The sequence below is a fragment of the Notamacropus eugenii genome, chromosome 2 (genome assembly GCF_028372415.1).
Source record: "Notamacropus eugenii isolate mMacEug1 chromosome 2, mMacEug1.pri_v2, whole genome shotgun sequence".
NCBI lineage: Eukaryota > Metazoa > Chordata > Mammalia > Diprotodontia > Macropodidae > Notamacropus > Notamacropus eugenii.
This window is the reverse complement of record NC_092873.1, coordinates 382,037,627-382,065,547: the sequence shown is the minus strand read 5'-3', so window position 1 is coordinate 382,065,547 and position 27,921 is coordinate 382,037,627. Positions and strand designations below refer to the sequence as shown.

General features: G+C 39.8%; 2 protein-coding genes across 6 annotated transcripts in view; one reads left to right on the top strand and one right to left on the bottom strand.

Moving 5' to 3' along the window:
- The first annotated feature begins 125 nt into the window (after nucleotides 1–125).
- LOC140528968 (Fc receptor-like protein 2) lies at nucleotides 126–26,863 on the top strand. 3 transcript variants are annotated; one of them, XM_072647327.1, is made up of 15 exons: nucleotides 126–346; nucleotides 4,845–4,865; nucleotides 5,350–5,595; nucleotides 6,095–6,361; nucleotides 6,584–6,868; nucleotides 9,078–9,365; nucleotides 14,211–14,489; nucleotides 14,835–14,951; nucleotides 20,951–20,978; nucleotides 21,765–21,847; nucleotides 23,656–23,724; nucleotides 24,007–24,069; nucleotides 26,396–26,427; nucleotides 26,511–26,586; nucleotides 26,684–26,863. In XM_072647327.1, the coding sequence occupies exons 1-15, from the start codon at nucleotides 304–306 to the stop codon at nucleotides 26,725–26,727; spliced, it is 1,941 nt and encodes a 646-aa protein (XP_072503428.1). In that variant the 5' UTR covers nucleotides 126–303; the 3' UTR covers nucleotides 26,728–26,863. The 3 variants fall into 3 exon arrangements, with proteins under 3 accessions (XP_072503428.1, XP_072503426.1, XP_072503427.1); XM_072647325.1 differs by having other exon boundaries at nucleotides 128–346; nucleotides 26,511–26,863; XM_072647326.1 differs by having other exon boundaries at nucleotides 128–346; nucleotides 4,845–5,158; nucleotides 26,511–26,863.
- Nucleotides 13,958–27,921, bottom strand: part of FCRL4 (Fc receptor like 4) — a 52,712-nt gene continuing 38,748 nt past the window's right edge. For all 3 annotated transcript variants that reach the window (XR_011975374.1, XR_011975375.1, XR_011975376.1), the window contains one exon: nucleotides 13,958–14,585. The gene's annotated coding sequence lies outside the window, so the exon portion shown is untranslated. The remainder of the gene's footprint in view (nucleotides 14,586–27,921) is intronic.

The following is a 27,921-nucleotide window of genomic DNA, read 5'->3' as shown; positions in this document are numbered from 1 at the left end:
GAAGAAACCTGCTATGTTGGGGTAGGTCAGATAAAGTAGTTAAGGATCATCATAGGCCAAGATGGGGAGGGGACAGAGGGATGTAACATGTACTTGAGCTGTACTACCAAGGAGAAAGTTTTGTGTTGTCTTGGTCTCTGCAGGGGAGGAAGTGTGGATTAACAGTTGAGGGATGTCACTTTGACTTCCCTTTTTCTAATTTCACCAGCTCTGTCTTGAAGAACAGCTTGAAAACTTCCTGATTCTGATGACTGAGTTGTCATTTTCTTCTGCTTAGAGAATTTCCCATCCCAGTATCTCTGGATGTACCCCCTCATGCTTCTGTGGGCTTTGCCATTGATCCTTGGTGAGTACAATGACTCAAAGGAGGACTGGATTGGGGTCAGATAGAATCCTGGCTTTCTGAGAACCTATTTTCCTTAGAATAAAAGCCCTTGCTCTGGAGAAGCTGGGATAGAATGAGAAACTATCTCTTCGAGGAGATGAGAAACTCAGTCTCTTCTTTAAGGTCAGGGTTGCAGGACCAGGACAAAGGTGGAGAGAGAAGGGATAAGGCAAATCTGTGATGCTAGGAAAACAATGGGAAAATGAAAAACCTCAATGTTGCAGAAAAACAGATGATCTTAAATTATACCTCCCCAGTATGTTTGTTTTTAATTTTACAAGCTCCAGAAAATTGGCTATACACAGACTTTTTCAATGAATTGATCTGAGTTTCTTTGCAAAGAAACCAATTCAATTCAAAAAACCTTTTCTCCAAAGCAAGAAACTGAATGACGGGACTGGGGATGCAAAAGCAAAAATGAAGCAAAGCCTATCTTCAAGTTACACAGTTAACTAAATTCAAAATAATAAAGAGTATTTTCAGGAGGGTTAGTCCATTGACAACTGGGCTAAGGAAAGACCTGGCATAGGAAACCAAACTTGATCTGTGTCTTAAAAGGATCTAGTGATTCCAAGAGGAAGAGACTCATTACAAATGGGAAAGGTCATTTGTGCCAAGGCACTGAGGCAGGAGATATAAAAATGAGGCATATTCTCTATAAATAGTGTGTATTCCTGCCTGCATTTCTATTTTGGTGCAGCAAGTACCATATTAGTTTGATTGAAATAGAAAATATATAAAGGCAAACAACAGGAAATAAAATCAAAATGGTAAGTGGAAGGCAAATTGGTGAAGGACTTAAATGCCAAGTAGAATCTTTTTATTTTATTTTATCCTAGAGGAATAAGAATGATTAAAAATTTTTGCATTGAAGGGTGATCTCGTTTGTGTTGGATAAAAATTAACTTGGTGCTATGGAACACCTGAATTAGAAAGGAGAGAGATTAAAAGAAGAGAAATAGGAAGTAGGAAATTATTGCAGTGATCTATGCCACAGATAACTGGGGCCTGAAGTAGGTTAGTCAACCAGTCATTAAGCACAGATTGTCTACCATGTACCAGGCCCTGTGCTAAGTCCTGGAGATACAAAGAAAGACAAATGACAATCCCTGCTCTCAAGGACCTCACAGTCTAATGGGGGAGACAACATGCAAACGACTATGTACAGGCACTGGCATTAAGGGGGATCCAAACAGGCCCCTGTATGAGGAAGAACTGTAGTTGGGACTTGAAGGAAGCCAGGGAAACCAGGAAGTGATGATGAAGAGGGAGAGGACTCCAGGGATGGGGGGCAGGGAGGGAAAGTGCCCAGAGCTGGGAGATAGAGGCTCTTGTGTAAGGAGCAGCTTAGAGGCCAGTGACAGGAGCTCACAGAATGCGTTTGAGAGGAGGGGGATGAAAGAGGGAGGGGGGATGAAAGAGGGAGGAGGGATGAAAATCTCAGGGGTCGACTGATGAGGGATTTTGAATGACTGAAGAGTTCATATTTGATTCTAGAAGTGATAAGGAATCACTGGAGTTTATTGAGTTGGGGTGTGATGTGGTCAGATCTATGCTTTTATGAAGATCATTTTGTCACCTGACTGGAGGATGGACTGGAGTGAGGAGGAACTTGTGGCATGGAAAACAACCAGCCAGTTATGGCAATAGTCCAGACAACGAGGGAGTACAGTGATGGCAATATCAGGAGAGAGAAAGGGATGTACATGAGAGATATTTGGAAGGGAAAATCAACTGGCAGATTAGATATGAGCAGTGAGAGAGAGTGAGGGGTTGAGGATGACACCTTGGCTGTAAACTTAGGTGACTGGGAGGATGGGAGGTATCCTCAACAGTAATGCAAAATTTAGGAAGAAGAAAGGGATTGGGGGGAAAGATAATGAGCTCCACTTTGGACATGCTGAGCTTGAGATGTCTCTGCAACTATCAGCTGGAGACATCCAATAGGCAGTTGGAGATGCAAGACATGAGGTCAAGAGAGATCTTAGTGCTGGACAATGAGATTTTAAAGTCATCTGCATAAAGAAGACAATTGAATACATGAAAATTGATGAAACCACCAAGCAAAATAATATAGGGAGAGAAGGGAGAAGGGCCAATGATAGAACTCTGTGGGACACCCATTGTTAGTAGGTACAACCTGAATGAAAACCCAGCTAATGAGACTGAGGAGTAGTCAGATAGATAGAAGGAGTGGTCAGATAGTAGGAACACCAGGAGAGAGTGATGTCACTAAAACCTAGCAGAACAGAGTATCAAGGAGAAAGAGAATGACTGACCATGTAAATGGCTACAGAGAGGTCAAGAAGGATAAGAATTGAGAAAAGGTCATTCAATTTGGCAATTAAGAAATCATTACTGCTAACTTTGGAGAGAACAGTTTCATTGAAAGATAAGATCTGAAGCCAAAGTGAAGAGAGTGAAGAAGGAAGTGAGAAGAAAGGAAGAGGAAGCACCAGCTGAGGGGAAACTTCTCATGGTGTTTAGTCATGAAAAGGAGGAAAGATATAGGATGAGAGGTAGTTGGGATGGATGGACCAGTTGAAGGGTTGTTTAGGAGCAGGGAGAGATGGACTTGTTTATAACCAGTAGGGAAGCAGCCAATAGACAGGGGGAGGTCAAAGATTAGTGACAGTGGGGATGATAGAGGAGACAATCTGCTGGAGAAGATGTGAAGGAATGGGATCACTGGTGGATGTAGAGAGGTTTGCTTTGGCAAGAAGGGTCACTTCTTCATGTCAGATGAGGTGAAGGAAGAGATGGCAGCAGAAGACATCTGAGTGATTTGACATGAGGAGAGAAGAGGGAATTCTCAGTGATTAGCCTCAACTTTAAAATGTGAGGAAAGGTTCTCAAAAATGAAACTGTCCTAATAATTTGAGCTGAGGGTGGATTGACCTGACTCAAGAATTAATGGGTTTCCCCTCATTTTAAGTTCTTTAGGCAAAGACTAGATGATCACGCCAGGTATTTATAGAGAAAATCCCAGTTGATACATGGGATAGACTACAGAAATGTGTCAATTATGTGGGACAATCAAGAATTAGGATATGGTTTCATTTTGTGACAGCAGTGGTCATGTATACGTGCTTCTACTGACACTAAGATGACTCAGGCTCATCTGACCTTGACCAGATAAAACCAGACTGAAACTGCTTCCCAGACTCAGTTCTCTGGAAACTAAGTATTGGATTTCACATCACACAACTGTATGTTTTTCAAGAGCCTGATGATTCTTTTGGTGTGCTTTTAATTTTGTGATTTTAAAGAACAGATACTACTCCAAGGAAACATACAGAAGTTGTAGTTCATGAAGCATATTTACCACTAGAGTTATTGCTGTGGCTGCTGGTGTAGAGAAGGCAAATATGTCAAGTATCACTCAAGCCTACAATGAATCAGGATTAATTACACCAAGGAGAAGGAAAGTCAAAAATGCAAAGCTATGCTAAGACAATTTATTGATGCAAAAGAGCCTAATTAACCCTGGAAAACTTGTCCAAGTCACTTAACTGTCAGAGAATCAGGACTAGAACTTAGGCTTCTTGATTCTTAGAGTCAAGTTCCTTTCACTCTACTCCATTGTCTTTAGGTCAAGGTTCCTGTGTGTACAAAGAAAAAATAATTTGAACCCTTTCTGCACTGCCCTTCCATGACTCTGTGCTGTTTGATCCCACAGTTTATCAGACTCGATAGTCCAGACCTTTAAAGGGATCATTACATTGAAAGCTCCTTGAAGGCAGCAACTGTCTTTTGCCTCTTTTTGTATCCCCAGGTCTGAGCACAGTGACTAGCACGTAGTAGGTGTTTAATAAATGTTTATTGAATCGAATTGAATCCAAACAACTATTTAGTGTTTAAAGAATAAAGTGATTTATCAACAAACATCTATTAAAGGCTTACCATGTTTCTGGGAGTACAAATAGGAAGAATAAAGCAATTTCTACCCTCCAGAACCTTGCATTCTGTCAGTGGAGACAAAGTAGACAGAGACAGGTACAGATAGAATGCATACAAATGGTCAGAATCAAGGTAGTTAAGGAGGGAGGGCACTAGGACTTGAGGAATCAGGAAAGGCATCATGCTGAAGGTGGGTGCTAGAGATGAATCCTTAGGAAGGAAGGAATTTTATGAGTGCATGTGAAGAGGATATACATTGCAAGCAGACAGTGTAAAGGAGAGAGTTCAGAGATGGGGAGTCATGGGGAAAAAACATACAGGGCAGTTTAGCAGGCTCACAAAGCCCAGGAAATAGTGTAATTTTTGCTAAGACTAGAAAGAGTGGTGGGGGCCAGGTTGTGAAGGGCTTTTTCAAAAGAGTCACAATCTTTTAGGCCAAAGGTTGTAAAGGAATTGAAAAAAGTAGATAATATCACAGAGGGATCTGACAAGTTGGAATAGTTGAAAAGTTTTGTGAATCTCCACTCAATTTAACCTCTGGCTCTTATCTCTCCCACAGGTCTGGAAAGCAGACAAGCTTGTGAGTTACCCTTTTCTTTGCTCTTCGGGGTCTCCTTCAGGACCATAGATGCCCACAGAGGCCTGTCTGAGGTGGCCCTGCCTGCCCCATTCCTCTTGGCTGAGATCTGGGGTGCCACAGCTTTCTTCCCTGACTGATTACCTGGGATCATTTAAACATTTTATTTCTCTCCCCACAACCAATCTTTATTCAATATCTAACATCTCCTGTCAGTTTGAACTGGAATCAGATGGAGGCTCAGCATTTTAGGAAGCTAAGGTGCTATTCACTGGTCTTTATTAGTTTTCCAGTTGGTAAGTGGACTGTGTATGTGTTGGGAGCCAGGGAAAGTGAACCAAAACCCAGAATGCCAAGCTTCAGGTTTCCCTCCCAGGGTAGAGTGTACCCAACACTTCCCTGCTCCTCTCTTACCTCTCCCCCCTCCAGGAATTATGTACAGGAATTATGTGCCTTCTTCTCATGCTGTTCTTTTTCTCCCACCCAGTTATTGCAAAGAAAGCTGTGGTATACCTCAGCCCTCCATGGACCACTATCTTCAAAGGGGAGAAAGTGACTCTGACTTGCCATGGATTCAACTCCTCCAAACCAGAGAGAACATGGTGGTACAAAAACCAACAACTGCAAGAAGTTTCTTCCACAAACAGCATTGAGACCAATCAGATTGGAAAGTACAACTGTCGGACCCAGGACTCAGCCCTCAGTGACCCTGTGAACCTGATAGTTTCTTCTGGTGAGGACAGAGAGACTCACCAAGCCATAGGGCAGAGTTTCTAAGTGCAGTTTGCCATAGGGAGGGAAGGACAAGAGGGAAGGCACTGGGGGTTCTAGAATGCTAAATGATATTACTGGGGCAGTAACAGAGCTGGGGGTGCCACCCTCTATTACTCCCCTTCAGTCATTCAGAAGGCAGTTGGATACCCTGACATCCCCTGGCATCTAGGGGTCTAACCCTGACCACTTAGAGTAGTACAGTAAAGGATGGGACTCCCTTCCCAAAGCAGATATGTTGGGATTTATCTGAGAGGATGTCATCTAGAAAAACTCCTTGTTCTAGGGAGAGGAAGCTAGTGAGACATCTGGGTCAAGTGGGAAGCACAGAGGGAATCTGAGTCCCCCATCATATACAAATAGTCTCCAGATTAGTGCATGTCCCTTTAGAGACAACTGGAAAGAGGAAGGAGCAGAAGGATAGGAGTTGAGTCTCCATTGTCTCCTGGGTTCTCTTATAGATTTGCTGATCCTGCAGACCCCATATTCTGTGTTTGAAGGAGAAACATTGGTTCTGAGATGCCGAAGACAGAATGATGAGACAATCAAAGACGTAGCATACTATAAAGATAATAAGAAATTGTATTTCCGTCAAAACTCTGATCACTCCATCTCCATCCCACAAGTTAGCATACATTACAGTGGCAACTATCACTGCACAACAATTCTTTGGCTTTTGCTTTGGCCTTCAGAAACAGCTTCGAGAGTAGTAGAGCTCCAAGTCCAAGGTATGAGCTTCAGTCATGGTGGGGGGGAGGCAGACTATTCAAGGCCAGGGTCTATGTGTGGAGGGCTAGATAGACAGATAAGGGGAAGAGCTCATGGTTGGAGCATAGAAAGGAAATGAGATGGGGCCATCTCTCTCTTCATCTGTTCAGCTGAAAGCACAAGACATGTCAGGAGCTCTGACACTTATTGTCCTGGATACTGTGTTTACCTCCTCTCTCTAGAACTGTTTTCACTCCCTAAGCTGAAAACCATAACCTCCCAGCCCACTGAGGGGACCCCAGTGACCCTGAGCTGTGAGACCGAACTCTCTCCACAGAGATCCAACACAGAGCTGTATTTCTCCTTCTTCAGAGATGACAGGACCATTGCATTAGGCTGGAAGAAGTCTCAGGTACTCCAGATCCCAGTCATCTGGAGGGAAGACTCAGGGTTATACTGGTGTGAAGTAATAGCCAAGAATCAGAATATTCGGAAAAAGAGCAACCATGTAAAAATCAGCGTGAAAAGTGAGTGTCAGTGATACAAGGCTGGGACTGAGAGGCGGAGGGAAGAGTGATGGCATCACTTCAGACCTTGAATACTTTGTAATATGATTTGCCTCTTCCTCTGGGAATGGAAATGGTGTTGGAGACAGCCAACTAGCTTTTCTGTGGGTCTTCTTTAGCATTAGGACATCAATAGGGTTATAAGTTAATCATTTGCTGGAGGCAAGCAACAGAAATTTGCTCTAAGCAAGCAGTGTGAATTCCATCCTGAACAAACACCCTCAAATCAATTCTTAATTTTATATTTTTAAAGTCTGAGTTCCAAATTCTCCTTCCAACCCCTTCACTACCCATTAAGAAGGCAATATATGATATCATCTATAAATGTGAAATCATGCAACATCTATTTCCATGTGAGCCAAGTTGTAAAAAAAAAAAAAAAAAGGCAAGAAAAGTAAAAGTGGGAAAAAAATATGCTTCAATTTGTACTCGGAATTCATCAGTTCTCTTTGAAGGTGGCTAGCTTTTTCATCATGTCCTTTGCAATTGTGTGCATCATTGTATTTATCAGAGTAGGTAAATCTTTCATAGGTGCTCATTATTACAATATTGCTGTACTTTTACACAGTGTTCTTCTGGTTCTGCTCACTGGCATTTGCATCAGTTCATACAAGTCTTTCCCGGTTTTTCTAAACCCATCTCTCATCGTTTCTTATAGTACGGTAGTATTCCATCATAACCATATAGCATGACTTGTTTAGCCATTTCCCAAATGTCAGGTGTCCTCTGAATTGCCAATTCTTTGCCACCACAAAAAGAGCTGCTATAACATCGTTTGATATATAGGTCCTTTCCCTTTTTCTCTTCTATCTTTGGGAAGCAGTCATATTGATGGGTAAAAGGGTATGCACAGTTTTATGGAGCTTCGAGCATGGTCCCAAACTATTCTCCAGAATGATTAGACCAGTTCAGAACTCCACCAACAGTACTTAGTGTCCATATTTTTCCACATAACCTCTAGCACTTTATTTTCCCTTTTTGTCAAATTAGTCAATATAATAGGTGTTAGACGGTACCTTTGAGTTGTTTTAATTTGTATTTCCCTAATTATTAGTTATTTGAACATTTTTATGTGACTGTTGATAGCTTTTTAAATTTTTTTCCTCTGAAAATTGCCTATGCATATTCTTTGATCCTTTATCAACTGAGGAATGTCTCTTATTTTTTTTTTTTTACAAATTTGGCTCAACCCCTCTCAAATCAGCTTTTAAAATTTTCAATGCAACCATGTTACAAAAAAAAAAATAAAGTAAACTCATGAAAGGATAGAAGAGAAAGGGGATACAATGACTTCTACGCTCTGAAGAAATGCAATGTTAATGTTTCAAGTTATCTAAATTTTAGTGACCTGAAACAAAGCCCCCATTACACCACCCAAGTTACAGTTGTAGTCAAGACTTAAGTGAACAAAAGAATCCCAGAATTCCAGGATTAGCTAATAATATTTTTTATAGTACTATACCATTGTTTTTCATGCCAATCCAGCCACCTCCACTGAATATATTGCTTCATATTGAATATTTGCTTCATGCCTAATACCATTCTTAGTGCTTGGGGTGGGAGGAAATGGTATATACAAAGATGCTTCAGACATGGCTTCTGAATGCAAGGAGCTCACAATGGCATTAAGAGATACAAGACATTCCCAGGAAACAGAGAACATATTAATGATGAACTGTGCTCACCATCTAACTCTAGAAGAGAAAGTGATAGATAATTGTGGGCTAGAGGAGTAAAAGAAGGTTTTCATCTGAGCCTTGAAGGCAAATGAGGTTGAATCGTGCCACTTTAGGAGGGATGACACTTCGTAGTAGCCTCTCTATTCTCTCTGACAGAAAGGTCTACCCAGTGAGGCATCACTCAAATGTCTCAGTTTCTCTCTAGGTCTTGCCTTGGAATGGCCCATATCCAAAGTTGTGGTTTAGAAGTTTATGGATGGAGAATCAGCACTGTCTTAAACTGGGAAAAGATGACTTCCATCTAATTTATTTAGGATTATTCCCCACATTCAGTCTTAATATACCAGTGACCCATTTTCTCTTTCCTTACTATCTGTTTCCCTATACTCCCATTGTACAGACATGTACAAGTTGGGTGCAGCTTCCCCTGCCACCTTTGACATCCCCCAAAGTCAGGGAGGGTCCTCATGTATCACCTTGTATCCACTCAGGAATCCCCATCTCTGGCATCCTCATGGAGACCCAGCCCTCCGGGGGGCAGGTGACTGAAGGAGAGCAGCTGGTCCTCATCTGCTCAATAGCTCAAGGCACAGGAAACGTCACATTCTCTTGGCACAGAGAGGGCATTAAAGCAAGTCTTGGAAAGAAAACTCGACGTTCTCTAGAGGAGAAATTTGTGCTTTCCACTGTGAATGAGAGTGATGCGGGGAAGTATTACTGCTCTGCTAAAGATGGCATTAGCAGCATCAGCAGCCTGAGAGTGAACATCATTGTGAAAAGTGAGTCCTATCTCCATTCACCTCAGTGAGCTTTTGTTCATCTGGGAGGGGCCCCTACAGAGTCATGATGAGGTTTTTTCTTTAGTATTTCATTGATACTTCTGTTGTTGCTGTTTTCAAGCCTCTGTCATTTCCCCCTGCTTTCCTCCACAACCACCATCCTGTCCATGGATCCCTGCCATGTACCAAAAACCTACGGTCAAGCAAACCATCTGAAAATAGATGTTTGATCCTGCACCTCTAGCCCACCACTTCTCTGATTGCTTAACCCTCAGTCTTTGTAACGCCACTGTGATACCCATAGCACCTGCTATGAGTATGCATATGTGTTCCCAGGGTTTGTCACAAAACATAATAAACTCTCCTCCTCCAAGACAAAATCAAGACATTTATTTGGAACACTGCTGTTAGGATACCAGAAGGCAAGATTTAGTAAGGTACTCTTCACCAATCCAGGGAGTGCCAACATTTCTCTCCATCAAGCCTCCCCACAAGCTTGTTCCAATAGGCAAGTTCTTCCCTCAACCTGTTTCTCTCTCTGCCTGCTTCTCTCTCTTCCCACACCTTTCCCTCCAAGCAATACAATATATACTGCTTCTAATCAAAGACTGGGCACTTGATTGGCTTCCAGCACTTAATTGAGAACATGTGGGAATCCCTGTAGCCCAGAGCTTAACTGGCTCTGCACCAAGGGTCCACATGAGGCCTATTAATAGGGGAGGAAGATTTTGAGGTCATAATTGGTCACTGCATTAGTCAGAGCTCTGAAATCTTTCAGTACTATTCTTCTTTGCATTTGTGATCATTATGTATCTTTTTCTCTTAGCTCTCCTTTGCTCTCCATCAACTCATTTCTTCCCAAGTTTCGCTGAATTCTCCATCTTTGTAATTTCTTATAACCCAATAACATTCCATTCTGTTCATATGCCATCTTATATTTATTCTGCATATGTGTGAATAGTGACTATTTAATTGTTTGCTTTATCAGTGCCTGGCACATAGGAGATATTTAATATGTGCTGACTAACTAACTGGTTATTTAACTATTCCCTTAATTGAGGGGCAGTCACTTTGTTTACAAAGAGGGGAAAGTGCCACTATAATTATTAGTTATAATTATTATTATTAGTTAATTATAATTATTTGACCTTGAACCTTATTAGGGTATATACCTGGTAATGGGTCAATAGCATGAATAGTTTAGTAACTTTTTTGACATAACTCCAGATTGTTTTCTGGAATACTTAGACCAATCTATACCTCCAGTAACATTGCATTAGTGTGCTTGTCTTACCGTAGCCTGTAAGCATTTATAGTTTTGGTTTTTTATTAAGAGAATTTCCATATGTGTAATAGAACAGAAGAGTATTGTACATAAAAACAAATGTCTCTGTTATGTCAGCTTGCTTTTTTTTATAAGTAAATAATAAATTCAATATAGAGCTTTCCTGTTCCACTTAGCTATGATTCTTTCCGGTCCTTCTCTTATAATGTTTATTAAAAATGCTTCAAAGATCCTCTTTTCTTTCTTTTCTTTTTCTATTTTTATTGGTGGTGGCAACAGCATTCAATTTCATGTGTCCTGACCCCACTTAAAAAGAAAAAAAAACCTTGCAATAAATACGCTTAGTCAAGTAAAACAAATTCTGTCATTTGAAAATGTGTGTTTCACTCTGTCTCTTGAATCCCTCCCCTCTCTGGCAGTACAGGTGGGTAGCATGCTTCATCATGTATCCCTTGGAATCATGGTTGATTATTGCGTTGATCAGAGTTCTAAAATCTTTCACATTTGTTTTCTTTATAGTATTATTGTATGCATTTTTCTATTGATTCTGCTCTCTTCACTTTGCATCACTTCATGCAAATCTTCAAAGGTTTCTGAGAACATTCCTTTTGTCATTTTTATTATGCAATAATATTCTATTTTACTCCTATATATGATTTGTTCAGACTTTCCCTTGATGGGTACCTACCCATCCCCATTTCTATAGAATACTCTATAGAGCATTTTTTCATGTGATTTTTGTTTGCCTGAATTTCTTTTGTTGTTCTTTTTTTAATTCTGTCCTCAGCAAAGTAGTTACTATCTATTGAGGACTAGCTGAAAAAATTATAGTGTGTAAGTGTAGTCAAGCAATAATAAATATTTATTAAGGGCCTACTGTATGCCAGGCAGTATTTAGCACTAAAGGTAAAAGATTATCTCTGCTCCCAAGTCCCTCATGGTCTAATAAGAAAGAAAACAGGCAAACCATTATGTACAAGCAAGTTATCTATAAGATAAATTGGAAATAATTAACAGAGGGAAGTCACCAGAAGTAAAGGCGGGGAGGGCAGGGAAGACTCTGTAGAGAATGGGATTTGAGCTAGGACTTGGCAGAAAGAAGCCAGGAGGCAGGAGTGAGGAAGGGGAGAACTCCACAGATGAGGAACAGCCAGTGAAAATGCCTGGAGTTAGGAGATGGAGTGTCTTGTTTAAGAAACAACAAGGAAATTGAATCATAGAATACATAGTGAGGTGTAAGTCATAAGAAGACTGGAGAAGTTGGGGAGAGGGTAATAGGAAGACATAGATTATGAAAGGCATTGAACGTCAAACAGAGGATTTTATATTTGATCCTTTATATGGAATTTGTTGAATGGGGGAAGGGAGGTAAATAAATGAAAGTGATGAGTGGTGACATGGTTAGACCCAAGCTTTAGGAGAATCACTTTGACAGCTGACAGGGGGATGGCCTAGAGTGGGAAGAGACTTGTGGCAGGGAGATTAACCAGTATGCTCTTGCAGTAGTCCAGATGTGAAGTGATAGAGACTGCAACAGGGTGGTGGCAGTGTTAGAAGAGAAATGGAGTACATATCAGAGATGTTAGGAAAGAAAAACTGACAGGCTTTGGCAACAGATTCAATATGGAAGGTGAGAAAGAGTGAGAAGTTGAGGATGACACCTACATTTTGAGCCTAGCTGATTGGGAGGATGATGGTACCTCAAAAGTAATAGGAAAATTTGGAAGGAGAGAAGGTTTAGAGTGGAAAGACAATGAGTTCAGTTTGGGATATGTGAAGTTTAAGATATCTATAAGACATTGGGTTAGAGATGTCCAATAGACAATTGGAGATTCAAGACTGGAGGTCAGCAACAAAGCTAGGGCTGAATAAGTAGATATGAAAATTATAGGGATGATAATTAAATCCATGGGAGTTGATGAGATCACCAAGCAAAATAGTGTATTATTTGCCCATAAGAAATGATGAAAGTTCTTCTGAGTGGATAGAGAAGGGGCAGGAGAGAGGGAGAGAATTCAAAACTGAAAATAAGATTTAAAAAAAAAGAAAGAAAGAAATTATGAAAGGGATGGATTCAGAGAAACCTGGGAGTGCTTGTATGAAATGACTCATAGTGACATAAGCAGAACCAACAGTAAAAAATTATACAGTAATTACAACAGCATGCAATAAAACAACTGTCAACAATAGAAGATCTAGGATTAGTTCAATAGCCAGTCAGAACTCTAGATCCACCTCTTGGCAAAGAGGTGACAAGCTAAAGATGCGAAAGGAGATGTTTTTAGTCACTGCCAAAGCATGTGGATTTATTTTGAGTGACTATAATTATTGGTTACAATTGAGGACTTTTATTTTGGTGAGGAGAGAGGGTAGAAAAAAATTCCTTTCTCACCTCAACCACAGAGAATCCCCAGCATCATTTCAAGCTTAATTCAAATGCTGCTGTCTGCAAAAGACTGGTCCTCATCCTTCCAATCGCTAGTACTCATCCCCTTAAAATTTCTTCCTATATATTTTGTATTTAATTTTCTATGTACAAATTGTTTTGCTCGGTACAATTTAAATTCCTTGAAGTCAGTAACTATTTCATTTTAGTCTTTGTATTTCCAAGATATAACACAGTGCCTAGCATACAGTAGGTGCTTAACAAATGCTTATTGAATTAATAATTCAATAAATTGCCTATTTATATCCTCTGGCCACTTGTCTATAAGGGAATGATTCTTGTTCTGATGTTATTTTCATCAGTTCCCTATATAAAATGGAAATCAGACTTTTATGACAGATGCTGCTGCAAAAATGTTTCCCAATTAACTGCTTCCTTCTAATTCTGGCTGCCTTGAGGGAAGAGAAAGAAAGGGAAGGGAATAGGACTTTATTATATGCTGAGTACTTTTACAAATATCTTAATAAGCATTTTTACAAATATCTCATTTGATTCTCACCGCAACTTGTGATGTAGTTCTTATTATTATCTTCATCTTACTGAGGAAATTTGATTGTGTTCATATGAAAGCCTTTCAATTTTTTTTTGTGATTGAAATTGTCTATTCTATATTCTGTGATCACTTCTATCTCTTGTTTGAAAATTTGACTAAATATTGAAGAATTCTCCTTCTGGTCAGAATTGTACAAGATAGCTCCTTTCAATTTACTTAATATTTTGTCTGTAATTTTATCCTTAAGGTGTATATCCATTTGGAGTTTGTTGTGTCATGTGGTGTAAATGGTAGTCTAAACATGATTTCTGCCAGATTGCTTTACAATGTTTTGAAAACTGTCAAAGAAACACTTACTTCCACAGCAATTGATATCCTTGAGTTTATTGAAGATGAGACTTATATGTCTGATTAATTCAGAGGACAACTCTGTTAGGAAAAAGTTGCAAAATCTAGCCAGTATCTGAGCTTAAAACTCATTATTAAATATGGATTGTATGGTCTATGGAGCCCAGAAAGATCACTGAGACATTTTTCTGTTTCACACATCTTAGGTAAAGAACTCATGAGTCTCTTGTAAAAGGAGAAAATTATTCAGATATGTTTGATTTTCTCTTTCAGTTCCAGTGTCTCAGCCTCTCTTCAACTTCAGTGCACTCGGGGCACAGGCCACTCTGGGAGATGTAGTGGAGTTTCACTGTCACGTCCTCAGAGGTTCTTTTCCAATTCAGTATGAATTTTATCATGAAAAGGCAATCCTTGAGAACAAGATGGTCCCTTCTGGAGGTTCAGCTTCCTTCAACCTCACTGTAACGACTGGGCATTCTGGGAAGTACTTCTGTAGGGCCAACAACAGTTTCAGTTGCCAGCTCAGTGAAACTCTGACACTGTCCATCTCAGGTAGGCAAGATGCTCTAGGATTGATGCTGTCATCCAAAAATGATGGTGATCATGGATTACAGGCAATATTTTCTGAAACTGGCCAAGATTCTGTACCTTGAGTCACAAAAGATGAAGTGAAGTCACAACTATTTATTACCCTTCTCCTCATATTGGTCTGTAATTGGCAAACTATAATTCAGGTTACTAGGTAAATATATCTGAAATCATCCAACCCTACCTACAACCTGTTGCTAAGAGAAAGACCCACAGATCTCTGTTTTCCACCAATGTTCCAATATCTGGAGATGCTTTGGGTCCCAGGTATGTCTCCTCCAGGTCTCATCCATACCTGTTTCCTCACAGTTCCTATAAGAAGTTGGAAGAACACGGCCACTGTGGGAATCACTGTTGCCCTCATCAGTATCTTTATTCTCCTTATTGCCACTCTCGTGATTTACTTCAAACTCCTGAGAAAACCAGGTTTGTAGTTCACCTTGATTACCCTTTGTCAAGCCTATATATCCATGAAATCAACTGATATACTAGACTTGTGTTTAGATTTTTCCCACTTAGACTCTATTACAGTTCTAATAGCTAGTGATCAGAGATGCCAGACTGAGAGTTTAACTGAACCCAGTTCAACAAACATCCATTAAACACAAACTATATGCCAGGTTTGAGGGAAACAAGAGGACAAAACCAAAGCAGGCCATGACCTCAAGAAGTCTGCAATCAAACAGAGAGAAAGCCATGCACACAATTGTTATATAAGGAAGAGTGAAACAAATGCAAAAGAGTGATCCACACAAATGTTAGTGTAAGTTTGAGGAAAGAAATATGATACTTTTTTCTTATGGGGTGGGAAGGGGCAGACTTCATGGAATAAGTGATATTGGCATTAGACATTGAAGAAAGAGACAGAAGTATGAGGTTGTAGGTGGAGTCCACGTATGGAGAATGACATGAAAGGGGACAAAATCAGAGTGGAGGACGGAGAGTAGCACATGCAAAACTTGTGCGTACAAAAAGGATAAGGTTGAAAAGGTAAGTTGGAACCATGGTGCAGAGTCCTTTCCCAATGCATTCAGGTGGGATTCAGATATTAGCATTTGCATTTTAAACAGTCAGAAGGAACCAACTGTAGAGATCATTTCGGAATTGAGGAAATAAAGCCCAGAGAGGTAAAATGACTCCATTGAGGAAGCTTTTGTTCTGGAATTCACATCCTCTTATATAAGATAAAAGAGGTTCAATTATCATTTAATACCAGTGATTCCCAGAATATTACTAGATATCCTACTTAGTGCAATTTTAAGCTTTAATAACTATTAAAACTTGTGAGACCTCCGTGTATCCAGCCCTCAGTCTCTCTTCTGAGCTTCAATGCCACATCTCCAACTACCTATTAGACATTTAGAACTGAATGCCCCATAATCATTTCAAATTAAATATGTCCAAAGCAGATTTGCCCAGGATCAAACAGCTACTAAGTGCTCTATCACTCCAGGCCCAGAAATCTATCCCAACATCTCTCATTTATGTCTCCTTCTGCTCATTCACAAAATCATCACTCACTTCAGTCTGTCATCATCTGTATAGCTAGATCACTACTGTAGCATTGATTTTTCTGCTTTATTGGCTTTAAGATGCCAATAGGATCTTCCTAAAAGTACAGGTCTGCCCATATTACTCGAAAACACTAGGGGCTCTTGGTTACTTAGCAGATCAAATGTAAATCCTTGATTTGTCATTTAAAGCTCTTCATAACTTGGCCCTTTCATACTTCCCAGTGTTATAACACCTTACTGCTTGCTACACATTCTGTGATTCAGTATACTGGCTTATACACTGTTTCTTTCTTTCTTTTTTTACAATGTTAAAAAAAATTTATACAGCTTGACAAAAACCTAAAAGTATACAAATGAATCCTAAATGCCTACTTATACCTCAACTGTCTTAGAATGGCTCAGTTGTGAGAGACCTAAGACTTTATCTGAGCCAGTGCCTCATTTTACAGAAGAGGAAAGAGACTCTAGAATATTAAAGCAATCCTGAGCATAATTCTTGGTCCCAGCCTCTTGACTTCCAATCCCATTCTTTTTGCACCAAGCTGGCTTGTGAGTCCTATATGGCTCTTATGTTCTAGTTAAACACTGTATCACTGAGATAGATGGATAGATAGATAGATAGATAGATAGATAGATAGATAGATAGATAGATAGATAGATAGATAAACATGGATCAATGTATAAATGAATGAATGAATACAAAATCTTTTTCCTTGCACCAAACACTCTATCTGCCATCTCTATGCATCTGCACTGGTTGTCCTGCCCATGCCTGGGAGGCTCACCCTCTGAACCTCCACCATTAGTTTCCCTGGCTTCCTTCAAGTCTCAACTCAAATCCTCCTTTCTGCAAGACGCCTTGGCAAGACTCTTTAGCTGCTTTCCCTCTGAGATTTCCTTCCATCTGTTCTGTATAGCTTGTAAATGTGCCTAGGAATTTACATGCTGTCTCCCCCATTAGAATGGGAACTCCTTGAGGGGAACGATGATTTTTTAACCTTTGTTTGAATTCTCAGCCCTTAGGACAGTGCCTGGCACATAAGTGTTAAAGAATTGCTTGTAGAGGAAGCTAGGTGGCTCAGTGGAGAGCACTAGCCCTGGAGTCAGAAGGACCTGAGTTCAGATCCAAATGCAGACACTTCACACTTACTAGCTGTGTGACCCTGAGTAAGTCACTTCAACCTAATTCCCTTGGAAAAAAACAAAGAACTGCTTGTTGATTGACTAGTTGACCAACTCTGATAAAGTCCTCTGTCTTGAGCAGATGAAGACAAATTCTAGCTTGATGCTGTCTCCTTTACAATGTGGAGAAAATCCCTAGACATGGTATCTCCTTGATAAGGTGTGAATTCCTTGCCTTATTGTCCCCACTGATGCTACAAACGATCTGACTGAGGGATTCATAACCAGTTCAGAAACCTCACCTACCCTGCCCAGGCTTAGAGATCTATAGAAAAAAGAAAAGGAAATCTGGGGAGTTCCATCAGAGAAAGAGAAACCAGTAGAGACATACAAGGACTCATTTATTGGAGGAGGGGGAGAATTTGTACAACCAGTTAGCCCAATCATCCAACCATGTGTGTGTCTTGCTCAGCTTGGCAAGGAAGACTTCCTACCCTCCCTGGGAGTTTCACACCCCCTTAAAGAAACTGTATCAATGCCAGAACAAAGAGTTACATCCCCAGGAAAAGAATATATCTAGGACAATGCCTTGGCATACCCATTTTACTTGCTTTGCCTCATAACCTAGTGTTCTACCCATGAAGTCTTCCACCAGTGAGAGTAAAGACCTTGACCTCTTAGGTAGCAATGAGGTTCAATCAAGCATTTATTAAGTACCTACTATGTGCCAGGCACTATACTATACTACCAGGCTGAGAATACAAAAACAAAAATATAATATCTTTTCCCTCAATTAGCTTCTACCACAGGAGATAAAATGTCTATAAATAAGTAGGTGCAAAACATTTTTTTAAATGCAATGTAAAATGGAGGAGGGGAGAGGAGGATAATGATAATAGTAGCTAACAATATAGCTCTTACTACATGCCAGGCACTGAGCTAAGTGCTTTATCATCATTATGTTATTTGATCCTCACAACAACCTTTGGAAGTAGGTGCTATTGTTAGCCCATTTTATAGATGAGAAACTGAGGCAAACAGAGATAAGTGACTTGCCCAGGTCACACAGTTTGTAAGTGTCTGATTCTGGTTTTGAACTCAAGACTTTCTGACTCCAAGCCTGGTGAATATACATTTTATGATTATGCAAGCAATTTCTACACAACTGTAATTTTTGTTTTATGACTTGGTTTTGTTGACTGAGCTGATTCCTTATATAGATTTTTTTAATTTTTATTAATAACTTTTGTTAGTGAGACATCCCTCTGAACATAAAGAAGGTAGAGAAAGAGGAAAGAGGGGAGAGGGGAAAACGTCTTTCAGCAAAACTATCCAACCTATCAACAGAGATTGATTATTATATGGAATATTCCATACCCTTTGTCTCTCAAATCAAGTTGAGTGAAGTTTGAGGAAGGTACATTTTCTCATTCTTTATTCAAGGCCATGTTTGGTGATTCAAATTATAATTAAATGGAGTTTGGGTTGTTGTTTTTTTTAAGCTGTTTCTTAACATAGTTTGTTTTCTGAGGGTCCAAGCCTGTCCCTCCTCCTCTTCTGTACAATCTACAATACATTTTCAATGTGAAGAACAGGGCATTTCTGAAGCAGTTACAGTGATGATTGCTCACAGCAACTAGAAAGCCTCCAACCTACCCTACCCTTAACCCTGCCTAGTGTTTGGGAAACTAGTACCTTATAAGTCACCTCTCTCTCCTTTGTGGCCTCAGGAAGATTTATCCTTCTATGGGAATACCTCATAAACAGTGACTGATCCAACTGAATTCCAGCCTTACGAGAACAAAGATCATAGAATTTAAAACTGAAAAGAACCTTGGAAACTCAAACCTTTCTTTTTTACACAGAACAAGACTGAGGCACTAAGAGACAGAGTGGTTTTCCTAACACCATAGTCAGTAGGAGAGCTAGAATTCAAACTCAGGGCATCTGATTTTGTCACTATATTATATAATGATATTGGCTATTGCTTAATATTGACAAAAATTACACAACAAATGAGGCATCATCCTTGATTCCAGTTTCAGAAGACTGAGGGTTAATCCCCTTATGAAAATGTACCTAAAGCCAAGATTACTGTTGAGTCTTAGAGATTTCAGATTTGGGGTGAGAATGGATGTTAGAAACTATCTTATCCAACTCATTCATTTTACAGATGGGAAAATTAAGGCCCAGAAAAGTTAAGTAACTAACTTGCCCATGGTCACATAGGTAGTAAACGAGAGAGAAAGGATTCGGACAGGGGTCCTCTAAATCCCGTGATCATTTCAGTGTAACTGTTGCCTTTCAAAGGCCTTTCCTCACTGTGAACCATGGAGGTTGGTGGTATAAGGGCTGAATTCTAATTCAAATTCTAAATCTATTTTGCATTAGAATCTATGCAAGGAAGGCATTTTTAGTGGCCTATGTCTTGTGCTTGTTATCAGCTCAGTGAAACATGGACAAGCAGACAGCAAATGCCAGCAGGGATATAGGTTTTTTTAAATAGTATTTTTTCACAATTATATGTCAAGACAATTTTTAGAATTCATTTTTAAAAGATTTTGAGTTCCAAATTTTTCCCTCTCCCTCTGCTCCCCTCTTCCTAAAATGGTAGATAATTTGATACGGGGGTATAGATTTTGATAAGTCTATGTGAAATGAGTGCATTTAAAAAGAATTTTATAATTTCATTGATTTTAGAAAACTACACTTTGGAATTCTATCTTGGGGGAGATAGATGGGAGAGAACAAAAGGTCTGTTCCAGCCTATAATTTTTTACTCTCTTCTTTAAAATTCCCACTTGTCAGCTTCTTAATCCAGTTCAGGGAAATCAGATTACTAGCTGTGCCATTCCCCAAAAAGCTTTAAGGTTTGCAAAGCCCTTTGCAAATGTTATTTCATTTGGTCCTCACATCAGTCTTGTAAGGGAGTTGCTATTATTATCCCCCCCCCTTTAACAGATGAAGAAACTGAGGCAGAGAGCAGTTAAGTAACTTGTCCAGAATCACAAAACTAACCAGTACTTGAGGCCAGCTTCGAACTCAGGTCTTTTAGATACCACATCTAACACCCTCTCCAAGGCCTCATTTAGCTGTCTCTGTCCCCAAAGAATCCATTCTTGGGGAAAGACACCCTGTCCTTATCTCGATACAAAAAGTTCTAGGTAAGTTAGCAGGTGACGAACATCATAGAATCACAGAAACTCAGAATTGGGAGAGATTTCAAACACCATGTAGTACAACCCATATCCCAGTAAGCATAGCAATGTTGTGAAATAGAAATGAGATGTAAAGAGCTTTGCAAGCTTCAGAGTGATACAGAAATGTCAGTTTTTATCATATCTGATACATGATTATCTGCCCATGAGATTCTTGTGGCCAGGTGATCAACGAGCTTTTGTTAAGTGCTAAACTCTGAAGACACAAAGGAAGGCAAAAGACACTCTTTGCCCAACAGGAGCTCATAATCTAATGGATAAGACAATAGATAAAAAGAAGCTGAAAAGTGGGAGGCGTGTGTGTGTGTGTGTGTGTGTGTGTGTGTGTGTGTGTGTGTGTGTAAGAAAGAGACAGAGAAAGAGAAAGAGAGAAGGTAAGAGAAACAGAAAGAGAAAAAGAAATAGAGACAGAGAGATTGAGGAAGAAAGACAAGAAGGGAGGAAGGGAGGGAGGCAAGAAAAGAGGGAGGAAAAAGGAAGGAAGGAAAGAACTAAAGAAGGAAGGAAGGAGAGAGGGAAGGAGGGAGGGAAGAGATCTACTCCTCTTCTAATACCCTGTTCTGTTTTTTAGGAAGAAGCCCTGCCCCCAACCCACACAGGTAAGGCCTCTGCTTCTCCCCTCTTCATGTTTTCTGCCCTCTCCTCCCCCATTACACTGTCCCACCCAGCCACCCATGGAGAAGTTCAAAAATGGACCAGCTACTGCTTTTTGTCCCTGGGGATGGACTTGTTTCACACCTTTTGGGATGTGCAGAGGATTTCATAGGACAGTGTCCACATCACTATCCCTAAAGTATCCCCTTCACTATCTACTTACTAATCTGCTTATGCCCAATATTAATATGGTTATTTCATGCACAGGCTTGACCAATGCTCTTCATTGCCATGTATTTTTCTAACCCTTTCTGTATCATGGTTCATTCTTAGGTTATGAAATCCCAAGGGGATTTTTCTAACCGATTCTATACATAGCCTAACCCAGACAAACACAAATAAAGGTGCTAAATTGATTCCTTTTGAGAATTATTATGATAATGAAAAGGATAAATATTTTGGCCACTCCATCAATGAGGCATTCTTATCTATGAACTGGCCTTGTTCCCAAGTCATCCCCACTTAGATTACTCACTCTTTGACTATCCCATTATATTGTTTCTCTCTTAAAAGAATCCACATAAGTTGCCTGGTAATTGATGCCTATGCTCCTAAGGAATAAATATCACCTCACAAAATACCCAGAACCCTCAGTGACATTTTTGATTTCTAATTTTCCTAAAATTCAATACCATTTCTATTCTTTTTGCTTCTAGAGCTCTGCCTATGATTTCCCTACATTTACTTGTGTTTCTGTTTCAGCGTATAGCTTGTCTCTCTTTTTTCCACAGTGCTTCTCCTGTCTTGAATCTTCAAGAACCTGTCTATTCAAATTCATCTGCCCAAATGGAACTGGAACCAATATATAGTAATGGTAAGGATCTTACCTTTGGGAAAGGGTTGAAGAAGTTGGCCCTGTGAGTACAGTGAGACAGAGGAAAAGGAACATGAGGTAAGCAGGGCTAAGTCCTACTCAAGGCTTTGCTCGAGCCCAGCCACCCAAAATCAATGAATGGCATACCTAGAATCATGAATGAACACAAGAATGAAAAATCATTTATTAAATATTTGATATAAGGAAAGTATTGGGCTAAGTGCTGGTGATGAGGGCTAAAAGAAGGGGTGGGACCCCCACAAAGACCAGGATACCAGGGGCAGGCCACCTGGAAGGAATTCATGGACTCAAGCATTTTTGAAGTCAAAGTAAAGATTTATTATGCTTTTCAGCAGGCAAGCGTTCTTAAGAAACCTGCAACCTTGGAGGGGTACATATAAAGTTTATATAGGATATTGTATAGGAAACATGTGCCAAATATGCTAACTAGGTGTTTTGGAGTGGAATTAGGGAGTGATTAAGGAGTAGTCAGTTCTTAAAGGAACATGTATTGTATCTATTGTACAGGTATTTTACCCAAAATTCATCAGGAAATAGCCCAAGCGGGGCTACCTAGAGGTGTGGTTTTAGGCCTGAAATGTCACTAAGTCAACTAATGGTCAGGGCTGGCTCAGAAATACCAGGTTGCTCTCATCAATGTCTTGTTAGACAAGATAAGTGTAAGAGAGGATACATACATCTAAGTCAGGGATAGATACATCTAAGTCTAGGATACATATGATTAGTCAGTGAATAATAAACATTGTTATGACCCAGTGCACAGTCAGTTCAGTCAGTACATAGTTGGTTCAGACTAATAAGTTCCATAGGTGAAACTGGCTGCTGTATCAGGAAGGGAGATAACAGTTGTTCCTGGGGCAGGCTGTGTCCTTGGACTGGGAAGAAACTGCCTGAGATAGTATTTTGAGGTTAGGGAGAAATGTGATTTTTAAAGAGAAATGTGATTTTAGAATTGGGGCCCAAGCATATGTACCCAAGCACCCTATTATTGAGGATACAAATAAAAAACTAAGACAGTTCCTGCTCTCAAGAAATTCACATTCTAACGGGGAAGACAACATACAAAGATTTTAACTGCAAGTCAGATGGAAAAGTCCCATAGTACAGTTGGTAAAGCAGGTGCAAAGGATTTTTTAAAAATCATTTCCAATTGATATAAAAGGGATGAACCATCTGATAGTGCTAATGACTTTGTTCATAAGAATTTTCTTTTCTGGACCTTTAGTAGTTAATTCAGAAATTGCAGAGGGATTTGCCAGGCTACATGTCCCCTAGGATTTCTTCCTGAGATGATGACTGTGGGGACTAGGTTGGAAGTAGGAAAGATAGTCTGAGGGTGCTGTCCTGCATGTCCCAGAGCTCTTGGATTTACCTGACCATCAATGGCAGCTGGTCAACAACTGATGTTGATATTTGGAGAAAAAACTGATCCTGCACATCATTCATTTCAAATCTACCATCATGATTGTTCCCATCAATTTTAGCTATGGGGCCCAGATTGGGAACAGGACCAGTGGTCTGTGGGATAATGCTTTTCCCAAGACTCTTGGATTCAGGGTCCTACCTTATATCTCCCTAGATTTGAAAGAAGGTGATAATTGAGAAAATAGCAGTGGTTTAATCTGCTTAGCACATGCCATTTCCCATCTCTCCCTTTACTGCTTCAGTCTGACTAGCTTGCCTGTCTCGTCATCAAGTAAAGAGAATTCTGAATCACATGGTTAGGAAGAGCTAGTAGTCCAAGTTCTCAGCCAGGTCCTCTTGGTCAATTTTGTCTTCTTTTTCAGTGAATCCTGAAATTGAGGACATGGTCTGTTCTGAGCTCTGGAATGCCCAGCAGGGAAAATCAAATAAAGGTCAGTGAATGGGAAGTGATTTTGATTCTAAATTATGACTTAAATCTTAGAGTATTACTCTATAGCAGTGAATATCAATGACTAGAAATGGAATATGCTTCATTGTAAATAGTAAGCTCCCCAGCACTGGAAGTGTTCCAACAAAGACTTGAAGATCAACTGTATAGGATGGTTGTAGAAAAGATTCATGTATTTAGAAGGGGCTTGGATTATATGATCTCTGAAATCTGTTAAGAATCTATGATTTGGATATCTTCTGGAAAACTTTGTTTTTTCTTTCAGTAAATCCTGCAGTTGGAGATATGGTTTATTCTGAGGTCTCTTCCAAAGAACATGGAAAGGAAGGTAATATCTCCCAGTGGTTCAACCCAACATGTTTATCAAATAACTCCTATTTGTAAGCTCTGTTCTTGGTGGTGCAAAAGGATGCAAAAAGAATTCAACAAAGATCCTGCCCCTACCTCCCCCACCCTACCAAATCTCAAAAATCCAGTAAGGAGATAGGGCAAGAATACCACTAACTATAATACAAACCAGATTAGGTGAAATGTTGTAAGAGGGTTTATAAGTGCTAATAGAGAAGGAAATGAGCACATCCAGTTGGAGACTCAAAAGGCTTAATGATATAAGCAACATTTGAGATGGGCCTTGAATGATGTGTGGGATTTCAATGGGGGCTAGAAATATAAATAAAGGAAATTATTTCAGGCACAAAGAGGGGGAAAAAAATGGACCATGTCCAGTATAATGATAGCTAATAATAATTAGGTGGCACAGTAGATAGACCTGGAGTCAGGAAAACTCATCTTCCTGAGTTCAAATCCAACCTCAGACACTTACTAGCTGTGTGACTCTGGGCAAGTCACTTCACTCTCTGTGCCTCAATTTCCTCATTTGTAAAATTAGCTGGAAAAGGAAATGGCAAACCACTTTGGCAAGTATCTTTGTCAAGAAAATCCTAAATGTGACCACTAAGAGTTTGAAAATGAAAAGTAAAGTCGTGGAAATGATGAGATTAGCAAGGGGGAAGGTATAAGGAGAAAAAGGATTAGGACAAAGGTTTTATCTCTCAATTAATTCAATTCAATTCACTATAATTTAATTCAATAAACATTTATTCAGTACTTTACTATATTGATCCCAGAGGAAAGAGAAAATTCAGATAAGATACAGCCCCTATCCTCATGGAGATTTCAATCTAGTGATATAACCTAATAAGATACAAATGCAAATAGTTCTAATGTAAAATATCATAGGATAAGTGCATTAAAGAGAGTATTGTTCATGCTTGAAGAAATCTAAAAATTAGTAAGATTGTTGGATTTGTAGCCAGAAGATTTAGTATCAAATCTTGACATTATTGCTTACTACCTGTGTCATTGTGGACAAGTCACTGTTCTTTTCTGCACATTATCTGTAAAAAGAGAGGGTTAGACTAGAATATCACTAGATAATATATCTATAAGGTTTCTTTTAACTCTCTGTCCTATGGTGTATAGGATCAGTGACTGGTAAACAGACATTTGCAAAAGCAAATTCTTGGGATTTAATTATTCTCTACATGTGAGGGTTAATCTCTAGTTTGACAATCACTTTTGAGGACACATACCTAGGAGAAAGGAACACGTATTTATTAAGCACCTACTAATAATAGTGCCAGGCACTATACTAATCACTTTACAGGTAATATGTCACCTGATCCTTTGCAACCTGTAAATTAGGTGCTAGTATGATCCCCATTTTACAGTGAGGAAACTGAGGCAGGCAGGAGTCACATGACTTGTCCACTGCATTCACATGCTTGCTTGTTTATATTTTATTCTCTTGCTTTTGCTACACATGGCCTACCCAGTCCAGGAGTACAAGTTAGGGGTTAGTCATCATTGTATTATGGATGAACTGGTAGCCTCCTAGGTCCTCATTGCTAGAGACTTGGAATACTGGAGTAGGGGTGGTAAGCAGATCTTAACCAGCCCAGTACCCCTGGGAAAAGGACAGGGAAACACAGAGGCATCTCTGAGTGACGCCTCTTTCCTGTCTGTCTCTGTGAGCAATGGCTGTGGGATTGGGGCCAGTCTTCTCTCTTCTGGTAATGCTAATTTTCATGTGCATAGTAAAAGGAATCACTTGGTCCCTCCCTCTCACTGAAGATCCCCCTCCAGGACTCAGGGGAAGCAAGGACAGGCAGCATAGGACCAAGAGCTGGCTCTGAGAAATGAATGGAAGAATAAAAACTATGAAAAAGCATCAATTAAACATTTACTTTTTTCCAATCACTGGGCTAAGTACTCAGTATTCAAATTCACAAGCAGAGACAGTCCCTGCCTTCAAGGACTGATCAGAGAGGACCTTTGTAGGGAAACTGCTATGATCACAGAAACTAGAAACTGCAGCCTATGAGAATCTGTCATTCTAACATTGGGGAAGACTATGGATCCGTGGGACTCTTGAGAAACTTAGCAAAAGGCAGAGTTAAGGGATAGACAAAGCATTGTGGTGAGTCCAATGAAATAAGGACCAGCATGGAAGAAAGGAATGGAGCTGTAGAAAAAGAGACAAGAAAAGACCAAAGGGAAGATAGTTAGAGAGCAAACCATGACTCTAAGTGCAAAAGTCATTCCCCATAACTCAAAAAAACTCAAAAACTCAAAAACTTCCCTTCCTTCCACAGCAAACAGCTCAAAGAACTCTTCAGAGGACAAGGTGAGCTGCATTCCCTGACTATTCTCTCCCTTGCTTCTTCTCTCCCTCCCCCCCCATCCTCACCCCAGTATTTTTCCTTCCAGGACTTCTCAGCTCTCTATGCTGAGGTGAAGAAGAAAGATCGATCTAGAGATTCAGAGGAGAAGATCGAGGCTTCAGGTAGAAGTCAAGATGATACCAAAAGTCATGAAAATGTGAAGTTCTTCTGACCCCTCAGCATCAATTGAACCCATACCCAACTTATTTTTCCATTTAGGTTCCAAAGACAGTTCTTTCCCTAAGTTCAAAACTGAACCCTGAGCATACACAAAATTGCAGCCATCTAATTGAAGCTGAGTGACCTTCATGGGGCCTTTCCTTTCTGGTCTAGTACATCCAGCCAGGATGCTGAATTACAAAACAAAATGTTGTTTAGTAAATGCAAAGTTAAAGCAGAGGCTCTGAATATGTTTAATAACATATTTATCAAGTTTTGATAGCTTAGGGAAATGTCCCTCTATGTTCAAAGAATATTGCTGTTCAAAAATAAAACAAAACAAAGCCAGGCTCCTGCCCCTGGAGTCTGAGCACCTAGAAAGCACTGGAGAGATATTAATAAGTTCTGATAATTCCTTTCTCCTTTTTCAGTATTCCTTTCAGGCCATGTCTCAGTTTTGTCATCTCTAAAATGAATTAGATAGACTAAATGATAATTAAAATCATTCCAGTCCTAAACAATATGTGAAGTTGTTGACAGTTTTCCTACACTGAGAGACAAGAAGAGAGCACTGGATATTTTTTTCCTCCTAAAAGTCCTGGGTTCAAGTGCTGACATTTCTACCTACTCTCTACATAGCAGGGCTCTTGTAAATATTTAACAACTGGTTTTCTAGGCTGGAAAAAGTATACATATGACACATGTTTAAATTGAATCTGCATTATTAACATTTTATTCATCACTTTATTAAGCCTAGATAATCAACAAAACAACAAACAAAGCTTTTTTCCAATTTCCAAGGTATAAATGCTCACACCGAAAAATTTAACAATCAGCTCTCCAGAACTAGTTCAAGCCAGCTCAAGTACCTATGAAAACATCATCTCACATCTCTCATTCTTCATTTCCTATTTCTAAATATGAAAAGACTGAATTCTCTAAGGTTCAATGATCCTACTGGAGATCTCTATCTGTTCTTGTCATTACAATATCCCTCTTCTTCCTCAACATGCTTTCACAATGTGCTAAAATTGCCACCTTCATGCTTGTCTTACACTGATTACATTTTAGAGTGAGTGCATTCCGGTGGCATCTTGCTGTCCTAGTAACATGCCTGCCAATTACCCTCCAGGATAACTCACTTTGGAGAATGTTCATTTGCATTGAGCCTTTTTTGACCATTACGCATAATGAGAGTGGAAAATAGAGGAGTCAATGATGACCCACCCCATAGCTTCAAGCCTAGCATAATACAAGAGTTGGTGTACAATGAACAGAAATAGGGTAGTCTCCTGAGG

Excerpts from the sequence above, each read along its gene's own strand:
- LOC140528968 (XM_072647325.1), top strand. The coding sequence starts at position 304 with ATGTACCCCCTCATGCTTCTGTGGGCTTTGCCATTGATCCTTG. Across the intron at positions 347-4,844 it reads GGCTTTGCCATTGATCCTTG|GTCTGGAAAGCAGACAAGCT; the intron begins GTGAGTACAATG and ends TCTCTCCCACAG. Across the intron at positions 4,866-5,349 it reads TCTGGAAAGCAGACAAGCTT|TTATTGCAAAGAAAGCTGTG; the intron begins GTGAGTTACCCT and ends TCTCCCACCCAG.